The sequence below is a fragment of the Lactuca serriola genome, chromosome 2 (genome assembly GCF_051521515.1).
Source record: "Lactuca serriola cultivar US96UC23 chromosome 2, Lser_US96UC23_V15, whole genome shotgun sequence".
In the NCBI taxonomy this organism is placed as follows: Eukaryota; Viridiplantae; Streptophyta; class Magnoliopsida; order Asterales; family Asteraceae; genus Lactuca; species Lactuca serriola.
The window spans coordinates 226,561,312-226,588,702 of NC_136409.1; the positions used below are offsets into that span (position 1 = coordinate 226,561,312).

Here is a 27,391-nt window from a genome sequence, read left to right on the forward strand (position 1 = left end):
TATGGAAAGAATGTTCTTCACTCATCCATGAAGCCCACAATCTAAACTTACACTACCCAGAACAACAGTTAACTAAAAGTCTTCTACTGTCATTTTTTTAGCACAACTGATAGCCATTAACAACAACATAATTACATAACATATGCTTTAACTGTTTTGGACTATCAAATCGCACACCTAAGATAGGTCTTTATTTTTCCAATTCACATTTTCATTATATGTAGATAGCTCCTCAAGATTTGTCTCATTGTCATCCATCTTAACATATGGATCCTCATGAGGTGGACTGTTTGGGGTTGACTACACCTTAGGTCATAGCTTGCTCAAAAACACACCATTCATGTTCTTAGTCATTGTAATGCAATCTACATGTTCAAGATCATCGTGTATATTACCTTGCAATTCATCCGGGTCATTCTGAACAGCTCCCTCACCATGCACTTCTTCATTAACTTAAGTTATCCCTGAATGGCTGTCTTCCACACCACTTATATCAAATTGTTCATTGATAATCCATTGATGTACATTTACACTAAAATGATCCATGTATACATCCATGACGACACAAGCAACAACATACCAAACTTCAATGAACTCCTGGTAATCTATTTCATTAGCTAATATCCTCAATCCATCAAGAAACTCCATTTTGGGCATGCAAAAATTAACATTCACACACCTCTCGTTTGCAAATCTTCCAAGGAACCCCGTAAACTTGTTCATGTCCATTCCAACAATATTGACATCCTAAAACCTTTGATCCGCTCCATCCGTATAACTAATTACTGGGTACCTAGTAAAAAACTCAACAAAGTGAACATCAATCTTCATATAAACGACAATGGTATCGAGACTTTAGGGGAACAATAAGACAAAAAAAGGAAGAACAAGACAACAACTGTTCTTTATGAAAAGATTTGTAGGGCAAGCTCATTTAACGACAAGGTGATGTGGAATCTTAGTTTACATATTTTTTAGATGAGGTGAGCTTAAAACCTGCTGACTAGGACAGAGTTTACCGACTCACCCCTTCAGTTTGAACATAATGACTTTAAGAATAGGTAAATTAACAATTTGTTCCCCTAAAATGCAAAGAAAAAAAATCATTTAAACCATAACATGTAACATGGTTGGGCTACAGTGACATTTAACCAGTTTAAATTGTTATTATTCGTTTTTCTACAACATAAGGTGAGCTTAAAACCTGCTGATTAGGGCGGGATTTACTCACTCACCCCTTCAGTTTGAACATAATGACTTTAAGAATAGGTAAATTAACAATTTGTTCCCCTAAAATGCAAAGAAAAAAAACCATTTAAACCATAACATGTAACATGGTTAGGCTACATAGACATTTAACCGGTTTAAATTGTTAGTATTTGTTTTCTACAACATACTTCAAAATTAAACGCATTTGAAGGAAACACAACTATTCTATCGTATATTTATATATTATGAGAATAAGAATAAGAATGAGAATAAGAATAAATATAAGTATGTAACTGTTTAAATTTGTATCTTAGAGAAAGTAAAAGTATAATGATGATAAAGTATCTATACCACTAAAATATAAATATTAGAAAACGTTAGTGGACCAATGATTCATACCACTTTACTTTAATGCACAAGAGAATTACATGAACAGAAATAACAATAACAAAAAGTAAATAAATCTATAACAGAAAACATGAAGACAAGAGAATTACATGAACATAAATAACAAAAAGTAAATAAATTCAAAACAGAAAACATGAAGGGAATCACTCCTCGTCTGGGATCAACACAACCGAACCTGTTGTTTTTCGACTCTCAAGAGCAATGTGAGCTTGGGTTGCTTGAGACAGAGGATACTTATGGTTAAGACGAACCTTCAAGACTCCCTTTGCAACATTAGAATACAAGGCTTCAGCAGCTATAAGCAGATGCTCTCGATTACCTCCTATGTATTCCCCGAGTGATGCAAATGTAAGATAGATAGATCTGGGTGCTAGTTTAGTCACACTTATCGGTTCTGGTTCACCTGATGCAGTCCCATAAACCACCATGTATCCTCGTGTTTTTAAGCACTCCAATGATCCCTTCATATTTCAAAACGTACACAGCATCATCATTGTTAGTTACATTTATAAATTGGAGCCAAAAAATCAAAAAGAATTACATATGGAATTGATTAATATGATTCTTACATTGAAGGTGTCTTTCCCAACGGCATCGAAGACTACATCCACCCCTTTGCCTGATGTTATTTCCATCACACGTTTCACAAAGTCTTCATCTTTGTAAAGAATCACATGCTCACATCCATCTTCTTTCGCCTGCACAGCCTTCTCCTTGGTCGACACTGTTCCGATCACGGTGGCTCCGATCGCACTTGCCCATTGACAGATCAAATATCCGACTCCACCTGCCGCTGCGTGTACCAGGATTGTATGCCCAGGTTCAACCTATCCAAATCGTTGCTCCATTAATATAATATTTAAGCAAGTTTTATCATCTACATAGTACAGATAGACACATAAATCAAGACTAATTTGGATGTGTCTCTGTCACCTTAAAGGCTCGATGGATCATGACATATGCTGTGAGTCCCTTAAAAATGACAGCAGCTGCTTCAACGGGATCAACAGAAGAAGGGACAGGCACCGCTTGATCTGCGGGGAGTATTCTCTCTTCGGCATAAGAACCCACCTGCCCACTAGCGTAAGCCACAACATCTCCAACTTTGCAGCTGGTTACTCCGGCACCGACAGCTGTTACAACTCCGGCTCCTTCCATACCTGGAGTAAACGGTACAGGTTGAGGGTAGTGCCCTCGACGCATATACACATCCAAGAAATTTATACCAATTGCCTTTTGCTTCAACCTGATTTCTCCCTCTTTTGGATCTGGGACTTCAACATCTTCCCATGTCAACACCTGTAACAGAAACTAACACCATTAGTCTTTTAATCAATTAAAGAAAGCGAGAAACAATTAAAGAAGGTGAACGTTGACCTCAGGGCCGCCATGCTCATGGACTCTAATTGCTTTGACCATGGTTGTTGCGTTGTTGTGCTGTGGGTGAGACTGTGAGAGTACTCTTGTGTTTGTGTAGCAGGAGATTGGATCGATGTCACCTTGTGTTATCTCTATCGGTTTTATAGGCAATCTTCTTCGATCATGTAACGTGTCGTAAGCTCTTGATACCTAGATCTACACATTTCTAATGTGTTGATGTGGGTCACACTGGGTTGTTCGCTGACACTTCTAGTTTTATATGTCGGTAAAAAGGCATTCGAGCATTCCCATAGCTTTTAATAAAGCTTTGACTAATTTCAGAAATTGTCCCAACGGTTTTTCGAATACTGCAATTTTAATCCACGTTTTTATTTTGTGCCATTTTAGTCCCTTTGGTTTTCAGTTATTGCACAATTTGTCTACCCGTTAACTTTGTTAGAATTTTCCGTTAAATACAAGTAAAATGACATTTCTACCACTGGACTAAAATTGTAATCACGTTTTTACTTCTTTTAGTTGCTTTGCGAACGAGCTGATGTATGATACTAATCCAACATCTACCTCTCATCAATCTCTCTCGTCTTATTATCCATTTGTTCAAGTTAGGGATCAAAAAGTGAGAAATCAAAAGGGTCTAAAATTTAAATGATCTATAAAGGTTTTGTGAAATCGCATGTAGGAATTCTAGAGGAATTTAAAAACAAACTAAGTGTGCCTATGATATTCCAAAAATTAGAAGGTAAAAATTTCATTTTTTTTAAATCAACCATAAATACCATTTATCTTTTTCAATCATTCAAAAGTATATAAGAGCGAAATAGTAATCAGAGTACAATCTCAAAATCATAAAGTTGCGGAAACATGGGTGGATCCGCTGCGATCAAGCCAGACTCTTCTCTTTCGAACCGGAAGTACCTGAAACATAAACTGAAAATTATAAGCTCGAAGCTTAGTGAGTTCCTCAAAATACCTCATACCATATATATATATATATATATATATATATATATATATATATATATATATATATATATATATATATATATATATATATATATATATATATATATATATATATAACAGTCAAAAAACATATTGGGTCTATTTCATCTCTTTCGGTATCTTTCAACCGGTACCGGGTCGATTTCACCCCCTTTGGTATCTTTCAACCTGTATTGAGTCTATTTCACCCCCTTTGGTATCCTTCAACAAGTACTGGATCTATTTCACCCCCTTCAGTATCTTTCAAGTGGTATTGGGTCTATTTTATCCCCTTCAATATCTTTCAACTGGTATTGGGTCAAGTTCAGCCCCCTTCGATATCTTTCAACCGATACTAGGTCTATATCACCACCCCTTCGGTATCTTTCAACCAGTATCGGGTCCATTTCACCCCTACCACTACACATATAATCATTACAATAATAGTCATAGAGACATCAAGCAGATACAGACACAACAGGTAATTGTCACGAAAACAATCATCCTACTACAAACATAATCTAGTGGGCTGACATTGGTGCCTTCGACCCACGACTATAGTGAAGGAAGCTTACATCAAACTGCTGAAAAACAGATAAACGTTCCGACTGTTGATCCGAATAATCCTCATGCTAATCAATCAAATAAAACCCCAATTAATAATTGGGCCATAAACAATAACTAGGAATCTGATTCATTTGTCCAACTCCTAGGGTAAAAAACCATTTTACTCTTTCCTCACTTGGCCTAATAACCGAGGCCCAACCCAATGGCTCTAAAAGCCCAATATGACCCAAATTCCTAAATGAGACCTAAAGCCCATTATGGGCCCAAATCCAAGAAGGCCTAAAGTCTAACAATGACCCTAGGTCAGAAAGATTAGTAGCCCAACAAGGACCAAAACCCTAAGGCCATGTTTGGTAGAGATAATTAGTAGTAGAGAAATGAAATATATTTCATTTCTCTTGTTTGGTTAGTACTTAAAAAAGAGAGAATGGGGAATAATTTAATTCAATTTCCACCAAATTAATTCTCTAAATTTTATAGAGAAAAGGAGAGAAACAATTCCCAGGGAAATATAAAAAAAGCGGAGAATTAGTATCATGTTATATGCTTCTATAATGGGTCACACGTTCGAATCTTCTCCCTTGATTTTTGATTGTTTTTGTTTTGAGTCAATTCAATACGATCCATTCCCTCACTCACATAAGTTTTTATGATAAACCCTACTGCGTTGCGTTACATAGAACTGTTCATGCGTTTATTTTTATTTGATTCCAACCTACGTTTGTTTGAATTGTTCCAATTTGCGATTTTGAAAAGCAATTGCTTCGGTGCTTTTGAATTTATCATATCTTGTTTTATGTGTAGAAATATTAAATTATATGCATTCTTTTCAATTTCTTTTTTGTGTGTTGATCATGGAGATTTGTAGCACTATAGCAAGACTTTAAACACAAGGTTTTTTTTTAAATTTTATTTGGGAATGAAAATTCTAAAACCAATTTACGACTGTTGATTGTATTGGGAATTTTTAGAGTGTGTTCTTACCTCTATTCCTTTTGAATGGTCCTTCTAATTAATCACTTTACAGTTGTGTAACGACCCAAAAATACAGTCTAAAAATTTCGTTTAATTTAATAATAAAAACCATAGTCAATAAACCTCATATAAAAATCATAAGCAATGTATCTCAAAATATTATAACGATTGTCAAGTATATCAGAGTATAAACATCCCAGGCTGAACAAATGGTATGTGCACTGCAATCTTCCCGAGCTCCTCTTTTGAAAACTGAGTACCTGAAACCAAAACTGAAACTATAAGCACGAAGCTTAGTGAGCTCCCCCAATCTACCACATACCATACAATAACATATAAACATATATTGGGCCTTGCCCACTGCATCAGACCGAAGTCCGGAACTGACTGGGACCCCGTCCCCTGCATCGGACCGAAATCCGGAACTAACTGCATCGGACCGAAGTCCGGAACTGACTGGGACCCCGTCCCCTGCATCAGACCGAAGTCGGGAACTAACTGCATCAGACCGAAGTCCGGAACATACTAGGACCCCGTCCCATGCATCGGACCGAAGTCCGAAACTGACTGAACATAACATATCATAGACATATTAACTAGCATGAATACATATACTACATACTACGTCGGAACAGAGTTCGGAACATATAACACAAAACATGTTTGAGTCACAAAGACATCAAGCACTCTAACTACTGCATCAGACCGAGGTCCGGAACTAACTGAACATCACATAACATAATCATAGCATATAATATGAACACATATACTGCATACTGCATCGGACCATAGTCCGGAACACATAACTCATACCATGCTTGTATCACAAAGACACCAAGCATACTGAACTACTGCATCAGACTGTAGTCCGGAACTACTGCTAACTAAACGGGCCGGCATTGTGGCCGTAAACCCATTCCTACTGGAAGGAAACTCACCTCACACTGCTGAAGTCCTGCTGACAAAACCATAGCTGCTGGATGACAGATTCTTGATCTGTCAACATCAAAATAACACCCAATTAATAATTGGGTTCCAACTCATAATCATAAGTCCATACTTAGGATAAAAGACTACTTTACCCCTATCTTAGCTTGACTCAAGCCCAAGGCCCAATCCAAAGGCCCAAAAGTCTAATAATGGACCAAGGCCTAACTATGGCCCAATTTTTCAAATTGGGCCCAAACCTCTACATGGACTTCCTTAAGGCCCAATTATTCAGTCCAGTCCAACATGTCTCATTCTAAGGGCCTAATATCATACAACCATCTAGGCCCAAACTATGGCCTATCTATGGCCCAATTTTCCAAATTGGGCCCAATCCTTCATATGGGCCTTACCCTAAAGCCCAACTAATTACTCTAGTCCAAATGATTATTCTTGGATGGCCCAACACAAAGCCTAAGTGAATATTAGGTTTTTCTCACTTGGCCCATTAAGGACTTAATCCATTAAGTCCTTTACTCTACTAGATAATTGATATGGAGAAATTGGGCTTAATACACAATCCAATCTCAATGGCCCAAAAGTGGGTCCAATAAGTCTAAGGCCCAATTAGTCACAATTAGGGTTTTCTAAACCCTAATTAGGGTTTCTCACTCAAACATGGCCCAATAGGCCAAAAAATAAATCTTTAAGCCCATTAGGGTTTTGCTAGGTCCATTATGGTTTTGCTTGAGGGGCACCACCCACTACCACCTCGGGTAGTGGTGGTCAACGGCGGCTCACGGCGGCGGCCATCACCTTACGGTGGTGGTTTTGAGTTTCTTTTTATTATTCATCTTGCTAATTACAATTACAGTGCTTAACTCAAAATAATCACACACACACACACGCTAACTAATCATAACACACGCACATAACCACCCTAGCGGTGGCCGACGGCTGTTCTTGGGAATCCCGGCTAGACAACACACACATATCACACACTAAATATGGAAATACAGCCCCACACACGTTTCTCATTAGTTTGTACAAAAGACCCAACCACCTACCCGGTGGCTCACGACGGTTCGGCAGCAACATCAACATGGCGTCCAACAGCATCAACAACACCACGGCGGCGGTGGCAGCGGACTCCAACTAGCTACAGTCGGAGAAGAACGGGAGGAGGTGAATGATGACGGAGGGCGAAGAATGTCTTGGGAGAAGGAAGAACACAACAGTAGCCTCAGCCTCGGTGGTTCTCCGGTGCACACATCTCCGACAGCAGCATTGTTGTGGCGATTAGACGACAAGGAGCGGCGGCAAAGGGTATCCTGACTGGTCGGAGCAGCGAACGAAGGGGGATGGGGTGAAGGCTGTCTTCACGCATGGCGGATGGACCTTGGCGGTTCCTTGGTTGTACAGCGCACCTCCGGCAGCAACAAAGTGGTGGTGCTCGTCGGCGCTCCAACGGTGAGGTAGCAGACGACGGGCAACATGGCGATGAAGGCGGCGGCTGAGGAAGCTCTTGGTGGTGGCGGCTGCTGAAGTGAAAGGAAGTAGGGTTAGGGTTGCATTCGTTCACGAGAGGGAAAGGGTGGGATCGATTATATCTCGTGACTCAAAACTTCAATTTATTTATTCAATAATAGTCCCTCCCCACAATAATTGTTTTCAATTTAAATCCCAACTTACACTTTAACCCTTGCCTCCATAAATCTTTTCAACTTTAGTCCAATACTTACCATTCAACCCCTCTCTTCATGATTTTATTTCAATTAAATCCAAAATTTACCAAATGCACCTTGACTTCTGAAATCCTTTTCAAATTAACTTTAGAACTTGCACTTTTAACCCCCAACTTCTAAAACTGTAACAATTAACCCTCGTGACCAACACATTGCTATATTATTACGGATTTAAGGCTACTATTAATTTATTAATTTGCTCATTTATTTTATTTAATAAACAAGGTGTTACAAGTTGCATCATGTTGCTAATGATTTTAATTCATGAACGATTTCAAACAAAAGAATAAACCTTCTACGTGTGAGTGATGTCTTGATTGAAAAAATTTATGATTATTCGATTATTCTTGAGTAAAACTTTTATTCATTATGTGGTGATAATAATTGTTTAAAGGTTGAACAACTAGATTGCTAGTGTCAATATTAAACGTAAAAGAAATAAAATTGATGATGCTGAAAGCTATTATATTGAAACAACGAAAGAAATGAAAGAGACTTTTAAGGAGGTTGGTGATAAACTCATGTCCATTTCATTGTTTAACACAACCAAACAAGAAAAATGATTCTCAGAAACAATTCTCTACTGAATTCTCTGTTCTACCAAACAATAGAATCAATTCTATTTCCTTAGCTTAATTCTCTTTCTCTGCATTTACATTCTCTATTGCAATTCTATTTCTCTATACCAAACGCACTCTAATAGTCCAAATATTACACAAATCCCAAAAGTCAACAAAAGTCAGGGCAGCTGAGTACGCCAATCGTACTAAGACTTACGCCCAGTGTGTAACGACCCAAAAAATCTCCTTGTTAACGATGTTAGTCTTCCGTTATATATGATCAAGTTGTAGGTATGTTTCGTGTCGGTTTATATGCTTATTATATAATAACATTAAAAAAAAAAGATTAATTACGATTTAAAAGATTTACTTAATATTTAAATTATTATATAGGATTTAATTAGTAATTCAAAATGATTAAAGGATAGTTCTTATATTTTTATTTAAATCTTATTAAACGATTGTAAAAGAAAAAGAGGAAATCATATTTAATATGTTTGGGGTTATTATTGGAGTATGTATCAAAGTTCAAGGACCATAGTTATAAATTGGAATTAAATTGGTGATTTAAATTCTTTAAGCTCGTAACTCACGTTTTGTAACTTCGGTATATGAAAAAAAACGATAAGAAACCCCTTGAGAGTCGTTTCTTTTTCCTCTTCCTTCCGTTATCAACGCAAACACCAAGAATAACCCTTTTTGTAAAGAGCCTCGTTTGAGAGAAGAGACACGGAAACAAATATAGGGATCGAGCTAAGAGCAGGAAGGGAGCTGTGAAGTTTCTTTTTGGGCGACGGGTAGGACTTTGGTGGGTTTAGGGTTCATAGAGGGGCTTGGATAAAACGCAATTAAACAGAAGAATTGCACTTGTATACTACCCGGTAAGTTTTATCCTTCCGCGTTTCCTTCCGATGGAATTCGGATTCATGTGATCTCCATGTTTTTCTTTCTTTCCCTGTTCATGAACCTTGTTGCCATTTTCCTTTGATGGATTCCTAAACCCCAATCGTCCTCCGAGTAGAACACCTACATGTAAAAATCGAAGTGATGCTAAACCTTGGTTCGTGTTATGCATGCAATCCATTAAAAACCCATGATACCGTTTTTTTTGCTACCTTGTTAATTGCCATAATTAACGAAACAAACACACTCCTAGTCTCCTATAGGTTCCATGCAAGTTATTAAAAATAAAAAGTGATATATAAGCTAATTTGTTCATATATATACTAGTTTATAACCCGTGAAAACTATAACCCGTGAAAACCACGGTTATAAAATTAATTAAATTTCATATTAAAAAAATCAAAATTATTAATCAATTATTTTCAATAAATTATTACTTAAGAGATTTTTTTAGTTATATAAAATTATAATCGTTGATTTAAATAAATACATGAAGTTATATCATCGTATAATCTGTATTAATTTTATTTTATTTTTCAATATAATGTTATGAATTTAATATAATTAAAGTGCGAAAATTTAAAATAATTAATCAATTATCTATTTAATGTAATTAAAATGAGAAATTTAAAAATTAAAACTTGAAATGAATAATCAATTATTAATTTAATGTAATTAAAGTAGAAATTTAAAATTTAAAATTTGAAATGAATAATTAATGAGTTGACAAGTGGCATGATAGGTGATATATAACATTAATGAAAAGTTTTAATTGTATGCCACTTGTCAATATAAGATTAAACTTATTCTTTTATTATATATATATATATATATATATATATATATATATATATATATATATATATATATATATATATATATGTCAATGTCAATGTCAGGAACAAATGGACATATAGCCACCCTTAGGACATATGTAAATTCATACCTATACTTTCGCATGTTCGTGTTTGTGGCCAGGAGATTTAATTGACAATAAAAATTTATTTACTTAATTAACAATATAAGCCTAGATTAATCTTTCTTTGGTACATTGTGTTTGCATATAAACTAAATACAAATATTATATTGTTGACATGTAATAACCTACGAAGCTTAAGAAGTAGCCTTAATGTGGTTAAAAGGTTTTAGTGATGTTATATCTTGCATATTAAATGTTTATAATTAAATATAGGTTTAGGTGTATATTTTTTATATACAATAAATCTTATGAAACCGTTGATTATGTACTTGTAAGAGTTGCTAATGTACAATAGGAATCGTAGGTTATTAGACGACGTATATTTGCATTTTTCATTCTTATATTACTAAATACTCAAAGGTTAAAGCATAGATTAAATATAAATTTATGTCTGTTTTAGATATTCAACGAAGTAAGAGCCTTATAAGAAAAATATATATGTTTTAATGGAATTAAATTACTGTTTAGGTATTTTGTTGAATTAAAGAGTTTCAATATTACGGTTGGGGCAATATCTAATCTGCAAATTCCAAGGTGAGTCGATAGACTTTTTATAAACCTTATACATAGTCGAAAACTATTTTTTGGAAACGGCTCGATTAGTCAGATTAGAATATTATTAATTGTTGATTATGCCAATATGTGCAATATGAGATATGTTATTGTTTTTCCTTCTGTGATATTTGCATGCTTAGTAAATTTGGTTGATATGCCTATATTGGTACTTGATACGATTAATTGCAACTATGATATGTTATATGAAATGTTTGATATTTGACTATGATCATGTTGAGTATCTTCTTGGTATAAATGTTATGAATCTTGATTATGATAATAGTAGTATTGCATGTTTGTATGTAAAACCCCGTTTATTTATTAAATAAATTAATTAATTAATGAATGGCTTGTAGTCCTAAAATAAATAATTATATATAAACGGCGAAGAGCTAATTGTCATAATTTTAGAAGTTGGGGGTTAAATGTGTCAGTTCCGAATTAGTTTTCTAAATTTTATGAAGGCGGAGATTAAATGGTAACTTCGGGGACTTCATTTGAAGAGATTTTAGGGCTAGGGGCTATTTGTTAAATTAGGGATCGGATTTGAGTGGAAATATGGAAGCAAGGGTATAATTGGTAAATATTGTACCTAGGATGAAAGGATTTTATGAAATCAGGGGCTAAAAGGGTAAGTTTTGGGTTAAATTGGAAAAGATCCGTTGAGGAGGGGCCAACATTGGTAAAATAAGTAGAAGTTTGAGGGAGCACGGGTAATCCCGTCAACCTCTCATGTAGCCTCCATATATAAGGGTAACATTAACCCTAACCCTTAAGGATAACACCCGCCGCCACCTTATGTCTCCCATCATCGACACCATCACCCCCCCCCCCCCCCCCCTTTCACTTCCGTTTCCGTTTAGCGAGCAAAGATGGAGACACTAGACTTCCACCATGTGGCTGCCGGCGAAGGAGGGTTCAACAAGTCGAGATCTTGGCGACGGGGCCATGAGGAGTGAACGAGCGAAGCTGCCGCTGTCTCCGCCTAGTCGATGTCGGCTGCCATAGACGCTGTCGCCGTTTTGTTGTTGTCGGAGTCACAATCGTGCTGAGTCCCTGCTACTGGCGACATCTAGGGCCACCGAGAAAGACCGCCGAACAAGCTTAAAACCACAGTTGCCACCCCTCCGCCGTCATCGTTTTCCTCCGCCTTTAGTCGTTGCTGCTACCGTTCTCATATCTACGAAGTGGGTGTATGTGTTTGCTCAGCTGGGAACCCAAAGGAACCACCGCCACCACCACGAGGTGGAGGTTGTCCTCGTAAAACCACCCCTGCCGCCGCCAAACGCCGCCAAGAGAATGGAGGTGCTCCTGTTCCGGACAAGGCATATACATGGGAATGCTTTCTGTGGAAGTGTGTGTGTTGGGTGTGATTTGTATATCCGGAAAAGCAAGAAAAGGGCCACCGCCACCACCGTGAGGTGGTGGCTGCCACCATGAACCACTGTGTTTTTGTGTATGTGTTAGTAGGTGTATGTGTACATTTGAGATTTAGCCTTGTAAATGTAATTCAAAACTGGAATAATGAAAGGAAAATCAAAACCACCACCTTAGGGTGGTGGTGGTGGCTGCCGCCACCGACCGCCGTGTCGGGTGGCGGTGTGGTTGCCTTGTGAGTTGATTCGATTGGGAGGGGTGCTTGAAACCCTAATGGGCTCAAAGAAGCTCTAATGGGCCCAATGAAGCTTAATGGACTCTAATGGACCCAATAAAACCTAATGGGCTTAATAATATTTTAGTGGGCTTGAGCCTGCGGGACTTCAGCAGTGTGGGATTGTGTCTTCGGGACTTCAGTAGTGTGAGGTGAGTTACCTTCCAGTAGCGGTGGCTCTACGGTCACAATGTCGGCCCATTAGTAGGAGTTGTATGATTAGATGATTGTCTCTGTGATATTCATCTAGGTTTGCTACTACCTGATATGTTTATGTGCTACTATGATATGGTGTTATGTGCTAGTGACAGTAGGGGAGATAGTCCCCAGATTACCGGTCGATAGGGCCGAAGGGGTAGTCATGCCCAGCCATGTTAGATAGATTATGTGATATGTGTTATGTGGTATTATTAGGGGTGAAATAGTCCCCAGTATCCGGTCGAGATGACCGAAGGGGAGACCAGCACCCAGTTATGCTAGTCAGTATCCGGTCGAGAGGACCGAAGGGGAGGCCAGCACCCAAATATGCTAGCCAGTATCCGGTCGAGAGGACCGAAGGGGAGGCCAGCACCCAGATATGCTAGCCAGTATCCGGTCGAGAGGACCGAAGGGTAGGTCAGGCACCCATATATGCTTGACAATATATGTATGTTATGTGATTATATGGTATGTGGTATGGTGGGGGAACTCACTAAGCTTCGTGCTTACGGTTTTCAGTTTTGGTTTCAAGTACTTTGTTTTCAAAGGAAAGGAGCCGGCTCGATCGCAACGCATCACACTATGTTTTCCGCACATGAGATCATTGGGATTACACTCTGATATGGTTTTATGATAATATGTTTTGATTACTGACACTTTGGTTTGACACGAGATATTATTATGAATGTTTTTATATTGATGGTTTTATGTAATAACTTATTTAAAAATGAAATTTTTGGCCTTGAATTTTGAGACGTTACAAGTTGGTATCAAAGCCTTGGTTTGATGGATTCGGACATACTCTCAGGTGTGTCTGAACTCAAACTAAAGGCTTGGTATGAAATTTTTTCAAAAGTAAAACCATTTTATAAAAAAGAGTTTGAAAAGAATCTGAAAAGAGAAAAGAACTTTGAGAAGAACAAAGTGTGTGATGCGTGCAATCAGCCGAGCTCAAGTAAGTCTTCCCCAAGATACCTATACATGTTATGTTATGATCTGATATGATTATGAGAACTGCATGCTAGATTAGGGCTGAGGATCTAGGAGTATACCTTATATGCCTACTGTATGTGCTTGTAGACTTGCATGCTAAAACTGATCACTCTGTGATAGGCAAGCCTGTTTAGGTTATGCCTGATTGTATGAGCCTTTGAATTGCATGTACAGATTCCTGATTAGAGGATAGAATGATCTGACTGGAATATGATGGTTAGATTTTCCATGTCTGAATGCTGCTTGCTCTGTGCTTTGTGGGACTCTTAGTAATGTGAGCTAACTATTAAGTGAATATGCTAGGTCACATAAGGAACAAATGAATATGCTTTACACTTAAGGAACAAATGAAATCATTTGCTCATTTCACAAGCGTAAACACCCTCATTTCCTCTCAACTGCAAACCTTAGTTCTTCATTTGCTCTCAAGTATCAACACTTCGTATCTGCATCCATAATTCATTCACTAATTGTAAGTAATCCATATATCTTATCAAAATGGATTTCAGTCGTCATCAAATCAAATGGTTTCAAAATTTTGTTAAAATGACATCATGTCACCAAAAGTATTTCAAAATGCTAAATTCTTTAAATGATTTTATAAATGTATATTTTTCCCCAGAAATCATACACACACACACACACACACACACACACACATATATATATATATATATATATATATATATATATATATATATATAAGATTTAAAGGGCTTCGTACTAATAACTCATTTTGGTTCCTTTTCCTTGTTTGGATATGGGCTTATAGTATCGGTTATTTGTTCGAATGTCATTTAAATTTTACTTATATATATTTGTATATGTATATATAAATATAAAAGTTATTTCATTCAGTTCAGATACCCTTTATAACATGCTGAGCAAGGGGTTGCATTAATGACATATAGTACCAATTCAAGAAGTACATATAAATTATAATAGGTATAATTTATGATTCATAGAACATTAATTCACGATTCAAGTATACTAGAGTACACCATTTTACAAGAATAATGGTTTGTTTCAAAACTAATTAAGGGTATACAGCTTTCAAATATATGTTAAGAATACTAAATCAGGAGCATAATATCAATCATTATTTTAGAATGATTGGGTTTTCACTTATATTATACACGTAACGTCTATATGCTTTTTATGAGTCATTTGATTCAGGTTGGTTAATCCATTTAAACAACATAGTTAAAGTCCTGACATTATAACCAGAATCTCCAATTAGGGATTGAAACAAGTGTGTATATATCTATATTGGGATTGACAACCTCACACTCAGACTGCTAGCTACAGCCGGGCATACACGCATACGAGTGACAGTTGTTATCAACAACTTTTAACGCCTTCAAAGCGTTGTTTTAGGCCATCTAGTCTCAATATGGTTATAATAACTCAATAAAAACATATTAACAATACGGTTAGTGTATAATTAACTAAACATTAGTACATTTTCAAAGTACCAGTTTACCAAAATACTGTTTATAGTATTACATCTCAGTATTCAATAACAACCGGTGAAGCCAGGCACTCTCACTTTTACAGATTATGCAAATATAGAACATTGGTTTACAGACATAATGGCTTTATGTGATTAAAACTACTTTTCATATACAGCAGAAAATATAGGATTTTCTAGAACAGTTTACTTATTTTAAGAAACGAGAAACATACTTTCAAACATAAACACTTATGCACTCACTCAACTTTATGTTGATACTCTTTTTTCAAATTACTTGCATTCTCAGGGAATCAGTAGACAGGTACTCCCCGAGCTTTTGAGAAGATGGAGCTATTTTTGAGTCATGTCTTCTTCTTTTCTATAACTACTAGGTGTTAAACTCGTGTATTACACGGGTTGATTTAAAAAAGATTAAACATTAAAGTGTAAATAGAAAAAATATTTTTTAATGTACAACTTTAAAATAATGAAAAAACATATTTATTGCAATTTAATATCATATATATGATATTTAATACTTTACATATATAAGTATATGACTTTAATTTTAAAAACTGAAACAAACCAAAATTTGACAAGCGGATAATATTTATTTCAAAAATACCATAAAATGACAAGTGTCAAAACTCATGAGAGATTGACATGTGGCAAAAAAAACCTTCATTTATTAAGGAGGATTTTGGTGTCGATATACATTGATTGAACACATGTAAAAACTTATACTTATTAATGCAATTGTTGTTTGTATTTTGATTACTATAATGCATGTGTTGTGATACTACAAATGAAGTCATCTACCTCCGGATGTTTCCGCCGTCTGGTTTGGGGGTGTGACACGTACGAGTTGGGTACGCCCAACGTACTCATAACATGCACACTCTTCGCAATTAAGAGCTTAATTGGTTAAGCCGCTATGTCTAATTCTCATATCTGATCTCAAATGGTGTCTTAACACGTAAAGTTGGCAACTTTACTCATTTGCATGGCTTAATGGGACCCAATACTCAATAAAATTCAAAATAAAAACTCTAACTCATGCATGGTCCACTATAACTCATCAAGATCGCATTTTTTATGAACAAAGGACCTCAAAAATGCTAAGATCTATCATCCTTATCCTTTTGGAGTAGCTTATACTCTCATGCAAGACTTAAAGGACCATAAAAAGCACAAAAACAAGCTCTAACTTGATATAAAAAAAATTAACAATCAAGTTAAGAGATTTATACCTCAAATAGCTTTCTAAGTTGATGATGATTATGGATCCACAAGCTCTAGCCACACCAATGCAACTTCCAAGAGTTCCTCTTCCTTCAAAATCACCAAAAACACCCTCAAAGTTCACTTTTAAGCTCAAAACACTCAAAAGACAATTAGGGTTTCATTCTTAGGGTTTGGAGAGCTGGAAATTGGTCATAAGAGAGTCTAGGAGCAACTTAAGGTGTTTAAATAGGGCACAAACCCTAAAAATTTGGGTTTGCCCTTGTTGGCAGTACGCCCGACATACGTGGGTGCCTCTGTGATCCAGACATCGAGCCAGTATGCCCAACGTACTGCTAGAGTACACCCAACATACTCAGTTAGGGACCAAAACCACCATTCTTTCGAAGGCCATAACTTATTCCTTCCATCTCCGATTTCGACATTCTTTATAACCACGGAAAGGTAATGAGAAGGTCTACAATCCCATTAACTCTCCTTTGCCTTGAAACTTTATGAAATGAAATACAAAATTCAAGTAAAGCCCATACCATGACTTTACCGTTATACCCTTGAGCTCCAAAAGACAAACCAAACACTCGGTACCCATAACCTACATTATTCAGTACCGGATGGGTCTAAACCTCTTATTCCCATGGCCCGAAGCCTTATGATACTTGATCCTCGGGTCGCATCCCTACATTATGAAACTACCCGAGACAGGGTGTTACAGTACCATTCCAGAATGTGTAGTAAAAATGGGTGTAAGGGCGGAAGGCGTTTAAATTGTATTGACGACGACTTATCTATAGGGGAGGATGACAAAGGGTGGTGGAGAACTAATGATTGAACATATAACCACCATCATGTGGTCTTGTGTTTGACGGTTATCAATGAGGTTGGGAGTCCTTTGGTTAGTTCTCTTTTCTCAAAAGACCTCCAAAGAGTTCTAATGGTATCAAATGTGACTAATTGTTGGGATTAAGAGGTGATCTTAGAATACAAAAGAAGAAAGGGCCATGTTGCTTGAAACCCAAAAAAACAAACCATTACCAAAAAGTTAACCATTACCGGATGCAAAAATAAAATGGCATTGCAAAATCGAAGCTCCGATGAGCTTGGACTTTCATTTCCCTCTTTGGCGATCGATTATCTGCTGAGTTTTTCAATGACGCCGTCCTTCGTTTTGAAGATATTTGAACCAACTCTAATATTTTATACGCGACTATATCATGTTGTGTCTCAGCGTCCCCATCATATATATACTTTCGAGATTAAACCCCATATAATTTATCTCATGGTTTTGGTGTTGGTGATATTGTTTGAGATTATACCGCATATTATTCATCTCATGTTGTTGTTGAAATCAAGCTCCCCATATACATAGACTTTCATAAAGGAATCAACAGCACAACCTAAGTATCATTTACGAGATGAAACGCTTGATCGGAGTGCAAAATTAGTTTAGTGATGCACCAAGTCATCGATGATGTGGTCCATCTCTTACTAGATGGCGATTGAGTTCATGTAAACCAATTTAGTGTTGCAACAAGTCATCGGTGAAGTCATCTATTGACTTCATAGTAACTGATTGTTGATTTTAGTATCAGTACATGGGTTGAGTTCTCACGATATATATATATATATATATATATATATATATATATATATATATATATATATATATATATATATAATCCAGATCAAAAATAATGAATCAAAATAAAAGATAAGTCTTGAAAGTGCTCCATCTTCTCAAAAGCTGGCCTCGGTACCTGTCTACTAACGACCTGAGAATACAAGTTATTTTGAAAGAGTTTATCAACTTTAAAGCTGGTGAGTTCATAAGCATTTTTAGTGTCGTTGTTTGTATGTAAATGTTTGTAAGCGTTTGAATGCATGAGTTTGTAAATGTTTGTAGTAATTGTTTGTATCATTTAGAAAATCCTATATTTTCTACTAAAAGTAGCCTTCTACCAAGGTATCAAGTGTGTTGTGTGTTTGTTCATTGTAAGAGTGAGTATTCCTCCCAAATGTGACTATCATTAATAAAATATAGTTTGTACATTATTGTTTATGTGAAGATTACAAAGTAAATGTATGGGGAAAATAATGAAGTATTGTAGTTTTATGTTATAGTGACTACTGTTGTACTAACTACCTTAAACCAGTTGTTAATTAAGGTATAACGTGATATAATTTGTAACTATACTTGATCGACCTAGCGTTTGTGTCTATTTAGGTGTATTACCTAAGACACACTCCTCACCATCATCGCTTAGCATTCTAAGTTTAAGTCTAGGAATTTCCTACAAATTCCTAGTTCGCTTAAACTAATGCTCTGATACCAACTGTGACATCCCTATTTTTCACGGCCAGAAAAGACCGATTTTGTTTATGCTTTGTTTAAAAATCAGAGTAACATTTTAAATAAAAATGTTGTGGAATTTGTTCCCAGAAAAACACGATAAATACGTTATCAAAACATTTTCGAAGAAACGTATTTTATTCATTTTAAAACGTTTGGGATGTCATCGTTAATATAGAAACATAAGCATAAACAGAACTTACATTCATTATCACTAGTGATTTATATCTCCTTTAATCTCTCAGTGTAATGTGACTTCATATCAACACCTGTGATATAAATAAACCGAGTGGGTCAGGTTGGGAAACATGGTGAGTACATAGGGTTTTCAACCCACAATAATATAATTATTATGTTTAAACAATCAAACAATCAACCCAATTACCCATCCCTATTATCTTCTTTAGTCTTAAGGATCTACCCTAAGAATCAGATATTCCTCATTTATTCATTCCTAAGGATCATCCTAAGGAATCGGCACGAAGTCCATCGTTACCAAGGCTTATAGATTACAACTGGTGAACATGTAGCCCAAAACATCTGGTAAACACTTAGTTCAAAAGTAACTAGTGAACACACTTAGTTCAATATACCTAGTGAACACACTCAGTTCAAAAATACCTAGTGAACACACTCAGTTCAAAATACCTAGTGAACACACTCAGTTCAAGAATTCCTAATGAGCACCTAGTTCAAAAACACCTACAGGTTACGAGCCTGCTAGCGTTCCACTGGACTGTCTAGTATCGTCCATGGTCGTCATCTATGTTCCACTAGATGAATGGATCACTGTCAACATTAATGTCTTTCATCGTGTTATCACACAACAACTATTTCATCTACCCATGTTTTACCCAACACATTTTGTAGATATGAAATACATATACAGTTTAAATCATTTAAAACATGTATAAAAATTTTTCACCTAGCATAGACAGCAAGTATTCAGACAATATGCACACATAGCACGTAATTTATATTAAAATACTTCATATCTATGTGTAAGATGAAAGGGACTATGCACTCACATGATTAGGTGGTGACTCGGTACTCGGGAAACACTTCGTTATCTCAAAAAAATTTCCTTCGACAAAACCTAGTATCATTACTACTAGAGTTTAGTCTAACGTTGACCGCGACTAATTAATAGTCTAGCTATTATTACTATTATATAAGCGTTAAATAACACTCAATATAACTCATAATAATAGCCCAAATAATTATTTTAAGGTCCTAATAATGTTACTATAATTAATTAGAAGCTATATTAAAAATAACGTAGGCGTAGCTCACTTACAGAGGGTTTTTCGCAAAAACCGGGCTTCACTGGAGCAGCGTTCCCGAGCCGAAATGTTCTTTTCTCGGGACTCCGGGAGCCTCGGGGCTTCCTTCGGGTGCTAGGGTGTTTACCTAGGCTTTTAGGGGGCTTAAGGGAGGTTAGAGAGAGAAAGTGAGGTTTGAAGGTGTGAGAAATGGAGAAACCCGGAACTCTTATTTATAGGGTGAATTCCTGACGGACTCGCCGAGTCGGTTCACTAACTCGCCGAGTCCGCGTGTCATCATCTGATGGCTTTCCTTGGAGGGAAACCAATGGTTGTGATCGCGCCACGTCACCCAATAGCGCGTATCAGCCTCCTGACTTAGAAAAATCATAACTCTCGCATATGAGCTTCGTTTTTGACATTTTTTATATCCACGCGTAGGTAAAAACAAGATCTACAACTTTCATTTAGACTCTGTCGGCTAATTCTCGACTGGTCTCAAATTTAACAGTAGGAGGCGTTTAGACTGTTAAATGACCACGAAGAATTCGTAACTCCTTCATACGAACTCCGTTTCCGTCCATCTTTTTACCGTTGATTTCCTATTAATGAGATCTTCAACTCTCATTTAGGTCGCGTAAGCCAAAAACCGCTCGAACTAAAATTCGAGTTTCGGGTCGTGCACTGCTAAGCCGAATCTTAGAAAAATCATAACTTCTTCATACGAAGTCAGATTTGGGCGTTCTTTTTATGGATTTTCTCAGTTTAACATATTCTAAGACTTTCGTTTAGATTGATAAGGCTAAAAGTCGCTCCATCATAAATTTACTATTTACGCTTCCCGGTGTCGTGTCGGTTTTGCCATAAAACTTCGACGGGCCATAACTTCTTCGTTATAACTCGGATTTCGGCGTTCTTTATATGTACGGAAACCTTGAGACATATTCTACAAATTGTTTAAGACTATTTATGATAAATAATCTTTTGCCGAAATTCGTTTCGACGCTTATTGCCTCAAAATTGACTAGCCCAGATCTACGGGCGTTACACTGGAATGGGTGTGCGGCCGCACACACTTGTGTGTGGTCGTACACTCAAGTGTGCATCTGCACACTCCATCTATTAGAGTGTATGGCCCGAGTGTGCTTGATATGCATCGTGTTATCCCATTTCTAGGCTCCTATTCTAGTTTTACTAGGTTTAGAACACTCAAATAGACCTTAAACTGTGTTAAAAAGATAGCAAAACGAGTCTAACTTTGATTACATTGGTCTTATTGTACAAGATAGAAATTTCGGGTTGTCACATCTTTTGGATATAGTGTCTAAGTCCATAACTATATTTGGTATGTACTTGACCCGACCCGGCATGGTCCATTTAGGTTGCACATCACCCGAACAATTTATGGATAATCTTTTAAGAATAGTATAAGTTATGATTTATTAATATATTATAAGTTCTAATATATTAATATAAAATCATATTATTTAATTAGTATTGATCTATAATTAATCTAGAATTAATTTAGAGATCAAAAGTATTACTAATTAAATATGGGCTCTTGTATTTATATAGTGTGGGCTAATGCTTATTTGGAATGGGCTAGACTTGCATGGAAAGTCCATGGATACTCCATGGAGCTTTAACCCATGGATCTCATGGAAATGAAAAGACATGGGTATTAGGTTTTGCATGGATGTAACCCTAATCCACCACACTATATAAAGGAGGCTTTGGTTCTTGAAATCACACTAGTTGTGGTGAGTAAAGTAAGAGGGTCGATTTCAAGAAGGTGATTACTATTCTCTCAAAGTTCCAAAGTTTGTGGTGATTTGTGATTTCCATTTGAGGCATCCACACTATTGGTGCTAGGCTCTAAAACTCCAAGCAATCAATTACAACTACAAGGTAAGTAATTCTACTATCTTTATTTGATTCAAGTTCCCCATGCCATGCCAGATAGGATAAGAACCTTGGAAAAATAATTATTTGCATGTATCTTAGTCAAACGTAGATCCAAGGTTTCTAGGGTTGCATGTACACCATAGGAGTGCTAGAATGCTCAAAACCCATGAGTGGTATCAGAGCCTAGGCTTGTTTACTTGATACTTGATGAAAATAGCTTAAAAATCGGATTTTTTTTGTTCACTGTCGTATGAACTCGCCGAGTCCATGGGGGGCTTGACGAGTCCATGAATAAATGCATGCTACTCGTCGAGTTTGTTCATGCGCTCGACGAGTAGAGGTTGCAGTGTCCAATTTTTCGAGTTTTGCTGCTGGAAATGGACTAGAAACATTACCCTAAACTGTTTTGGTGTTATAAAAATTGTTTTAGATGGTGTAATGTTTATGCTAATCCATTTACAATGGCTATTATCAAAAAATTACAAGTTCTATGAGTAATTTATGATTCTTGAAATGTTCATATTCATGTTCTTGAACTTATGAAGATTAGATGATCATAGGAATTGTTTCTAATCTACTTGGTAGTTTAATTCATGGTCATTATGTGTTTTAATGGAGTCCATAACTTGTCCTCAAGTTATGGAAAACCAAAGTTCACACTTTAATAAAAACCATTAAAAGAACACAAGAGTTAGAAAAATGAAAAGTCTTCATTTTAATACTCAATTAAATTCATAAGTTATAAGAAATGAAAAGTTTTGAAAGTTGACAAAACTTGCCCTCAAGTTTTGGAACAAGTAAAGTCATGATTAAAACTTTAGTTCCAACCCTTAGAATTTTAAAAGTTGAAGTTCAACCCTTATACTTTATAATATTATAAGTTTATATATATATATATATATATATATATATATATATATATATATATATATATATATAAGATCAAGTCATCTTACCGTTAGTATGCCTCATTCACGAAGCCGGTCTATAAGGGGTTATAAGGTTGTTGCCTATAAAATGGCAACTTAATGGGTGTCCACTCTCACCCACCGCTTCCTTGATCGGTGGAGGGTCATTAGCCGAACAGGTAGGACAAGGACTTATAAATTCTCATTAAAAGTATAATGATAATACTAAAGTAACTAAACCTTATTAAATTCCCAATCTTAGTTATTTTAGGAAAATGTGAATAAGGTGCTAATCCATGAAATTACACTTTACACTTTGTTGAAGTCGTTAGTGGAGCGTGTGTGGTTAACTGGCACACTAACTTGAACTTAACAAGGTAGGTAAATGGTGACTTAATGTTTATAATAGTATCAATGGAACGTGTGTGGTTAACCAGCACATCGATTGAGGGGTAATACATTAAGGGTACCAAGTAATTTGCATGGTTACTTCACACCTTGTTTTGTGATCCTCGACATCCCAGTCACAAAACTTGAAGGGCACATTCGAGATTGAAACATGCCATTAAAGAAAGCTCAATGAATCTCAAAGAATCTAGGAGTTTCTAAACCAATTAAAACCTAATTAAATATTTTGTTTATTTATGGTGGAAAGTTGGCTGAAGATGTTTACATGGTTCAGCCAGAGGGTTTTGTTAATACAGAGTACCCCAATAGAGTGTGTAAGCTCGAGAAATCCATTTATGGATTGAAACAGGCACCTCACAGATGGAATCTTTGCTTTGATGAGAAAGTCAAAGAATTTGGCTTTTCAAGGAGTGAAGATGAATCTTGTGTCTATATCAAGGCTAGTGGGAGTATAGTAAGCTTTTTGGTACTGTATGTGGATGACATACTACTCATAGGAAATGACATCCCAACCCTGCAGGAAGTAAAGTCCTGGCTTGGGAAGTGTTTCGCTATGAAGGACCTTGGAGAAGCTGCCTATATCCTAGGGATAAGGATTTTGAGAAACAAGAGTAAAAGACTAATTGGACTTGGTCAAAGAACCTATGTGGACAAAATGTTGAAAAGTTTCAACATGCATAACTCCAAGAAAGGATAGTTACCCATCCAGAGTAACGCCAGATTGAGTAAGACACAAAGCCCTAGTACTGAGGCTGAGATAGCAGAAATGAGTCGAATACCTTATGCTTCAGCTGTAGGATCGATCATGTATGCTATGACATGTACTCGACTTGATGTAGCCTTTGCTTTGAGCATGGTTAGCAGGTATCAGGGGAACCCTGGCAAGGCACACTGGACTGAGGTAAAGAATATCCTAAAGTACCTACGGAGGACTAAGGACCGGGTCCTTACCCTCGGTGGGAGTGATGACTTGAGAGTTGTAGGGTACAGTGATATTAGCTTCCAGACTGACAGGGATAATTTCCGCTCTCAGTCGGGCTGAGTCTTTACCCTAAACGGAGGGGCAATTACTTGGAAATTCCAAGCAGGAGACAGTGGCTGATTCCACTTGTGAATCAGAGTATATAGCAGCAAGCGAGGCAGCAAAGGAGGCTATATGGCTAAAGTACTTCATCGGAGACCTTGGAGTTGTACCAGCTATAAAGGAGCCAATGGAGATTTTTTTTGACAGCAATAGTTCGGTTGCCTTAGCCAAGGAACCAAGAGATTATGGGAGATCCAGACACATTGACAAAAAATATCACTTCATCAGACATCGAATAGAAGAAGGAATCCTCGTGGAAAAGAGGGTATCATCAGATGAGAACCCAACAGATCCCCTCACGAAGGGACTGACTCAGGTTAAGCATCTCCACCATGCTCTGCGCATAGGGATGAAGGATGATATTAGTTTTAGTAGTTAGATAATCTTGAAATTTGTAAAATGTAATTGACATTTGATGATAAATAAAAGTTGTTATTTATGAGTAAAGTGTTGCTATCTCTTGTCAATCGTTTACTATTATTTCTTTTTGCATGTTTTGACATCCAGAATAATTATGTTATGGTTTATATCATATTATTCACACTCTCCACATTCGTTCATATGTTGGAAGTAGATATGAATCAATACTGGCATGGGTTGGCTTGTAGAGGTCTAAGATGTTAGACAAAGCAGGGCTACAACACTCATGAGTGCTCATAAGTTCTGAGTATTGGATTCAACCCACGCTCACTTGTATCACTTCATGGAATTTATCTCGAGTGATCGTGAGACGGTAATATAATATAAGTCTTCAAACCTAGAGATATGATTTGTTGCCTATGAGTTGGTTATGCATTGATTGCACGAAAACGCATTGGTAGCTCGATGTTATAAACCGTGCTTTTGTGTGTAATTCAACAAGTAGTAGAGCAAACATATGAGTCAAAGTTTATCTGTTCCTTCTAGGATTAGAAGCGATATCTGGGCCCCTCGATGATTTTATTTTGACCTATGTACCGGGCCCGGTAAGAACTAAATTGATGTGTTCAGTTAAGTTCTATGTCAAACAAATCGGAAATCGGGAAACAAATGCTGGACAGTAAGCAAGACCATGTTCCATGTATTTTTCCGGCTGATATCTAGAATAAAGGATTATATGATCACTTATCTAAAATGGCGCTTCATATTTCAACAGAGTTTAAAGAGCTACGATTGTTGATCGGTTCCTGAAGTCATACTTGCAACTATAGTTATTAGACTTATCCAAGTGGGAGACTGTTGGATATAGTGTCTAAGTCCATAACTATATTTGGTATGTACTTGACCCGACCCAGCATGGTCCATTTGGGTTGCACTTCACCCGAACAATTTATGGATAATCTTTTAAGAATAGTATAAGTTATGATTTATTAATATATTATAAGTTCTAATATATTAATATAAAATCATATTATTTAATTAGTATTGATCTATAATTAATCTAGAATTAATTTAGAGATCAAAAGTATTACTAATTAAATATGGGCTCTTGTATTTATATAGTGTGGGCTAATGCTTATTTGGAATGGGCTAGACTTGCATGGAAAGTCCATGGATACTCCATGGAGCTTTAACCCATGGATCTCATGGAAATGAAAAGACATGGGTATTAGGTTTTGCATGGATGTAACCCTAATCCACCACACTATATAAAGGAGGCTTTGGTTCTTGAAATCACACTAGTTGTGGTGAGTAAAGTAAGAGGGTCGATTTCAAGAAGGTGATTACTATTCTCTCAAAGTTCCAAAGTTTGTGGTGATTTGTGATTTCCATTTGAGGCATCCACACTATTGGTGCTAGGCTCTAAAACTCCAAGCAATCAATTACAACTACAAGGTAAGTAATTCTACTAGCTTTATTTGATTCAAGTTCCCCATGCCATGCCAGATAGGATAAGAACCTTGGAAAAATAATTATTTGCATGTATATTAGTCAAACATAGATCCAAGGTTTCTAGGGTTGCATGTACACCATAGGAGTGTTAGAATGCTCAAAACCCATCAACATCATCCCTCCGTTAGAGAGAATTTCGTCCTGAAATTATAGTCTAAGCAATTAAGTAGTTACAATTAACTAAACAAAAATAAGAGTATATTTCAATTTCATTTGATCCTCACGCTCCCAAATGAATTCCGGACCTCACTTGGCATTCCAACGAACCTTCACTATCGGGATGCGGCTTTGCTTCGTCTATTTGACCTCACGGTCCATGATCTCTTCAGGTTCTTCCACGAAATTAAGGCTCTCGTTGATCTCGATCTCATCGAGCGGGATTACAAGTGTCTCGTCGGATAGACACTTTTTCAAGTTCGAGACGTGGAAAGTAGAATGTACATTACTGAGTTCGCGGGGTAGGTTGAGTTTGTAAGCTATAGGGTCGATTGTAGCGAGAATCTCGAAAGGCCTTACGTATCTTGGATTTAGCTTTCCACGCTTTCCAAAGCATATCAAGCCCTTACAGGGTGAGATTTTCAAAAAGACTCGGTCTCCCACCTAGAATTCCAAAGGTTTGTTTTGCTTGTCTGCGTAGCTTTTCTGTCGGTCCCTAGAGGCTTTCAATCGTTCACGAATCTGAACGATCTTCTCTGTCGTTTCCCGTATGATTTCCAAACATGTGAGAGTCCTGTCAGGAACTCGTCCTTTAGCTAACTAGGTGTCGCCCACCTCAGCCCAGCACAGAGGGGATCTACACTTTCGGCCATTGAGGGCCTCGAATGGAGCAGCCTTTATGCTTGTGTGATAACTATTGTTGTAGGAAAATTCGACAAGGGG

The 27,391-nt window shown here is 36.8% G+C and overlaps 1 protein-coding gene across 1 annotated transcript; it reads right to left on the reverse strand.

Annotated features, from left to right (window-relative positions):
• Positions 1-1,590: 1,590 nt before the first annotated feature.
• Positions 1,591-3,178, reverse strand: LOC145088742 (uncharacterized). Its single transcript, XM_079027145.1, has 4 exons — positions 2,995-3,178; positions 2,551-2,916; positions 2,187-2,444; positions 1,591-2,078 (listed from the first exon to the last, which is right to left on the reverse strand). Exons 1-4 carry the CDS (start codon positions 3,034-3,036, stop codon positions 1,761-1,763), a joined length of 984 nt encoding a protein of 327 aa, XP_078883271.1. The 5' UTR covers positions 3,037-3,178; the 3' UTR covers positions 1,591-1,760.
• Positions 3,179-27,391: the final 24,213 nt, after the last annotated feature.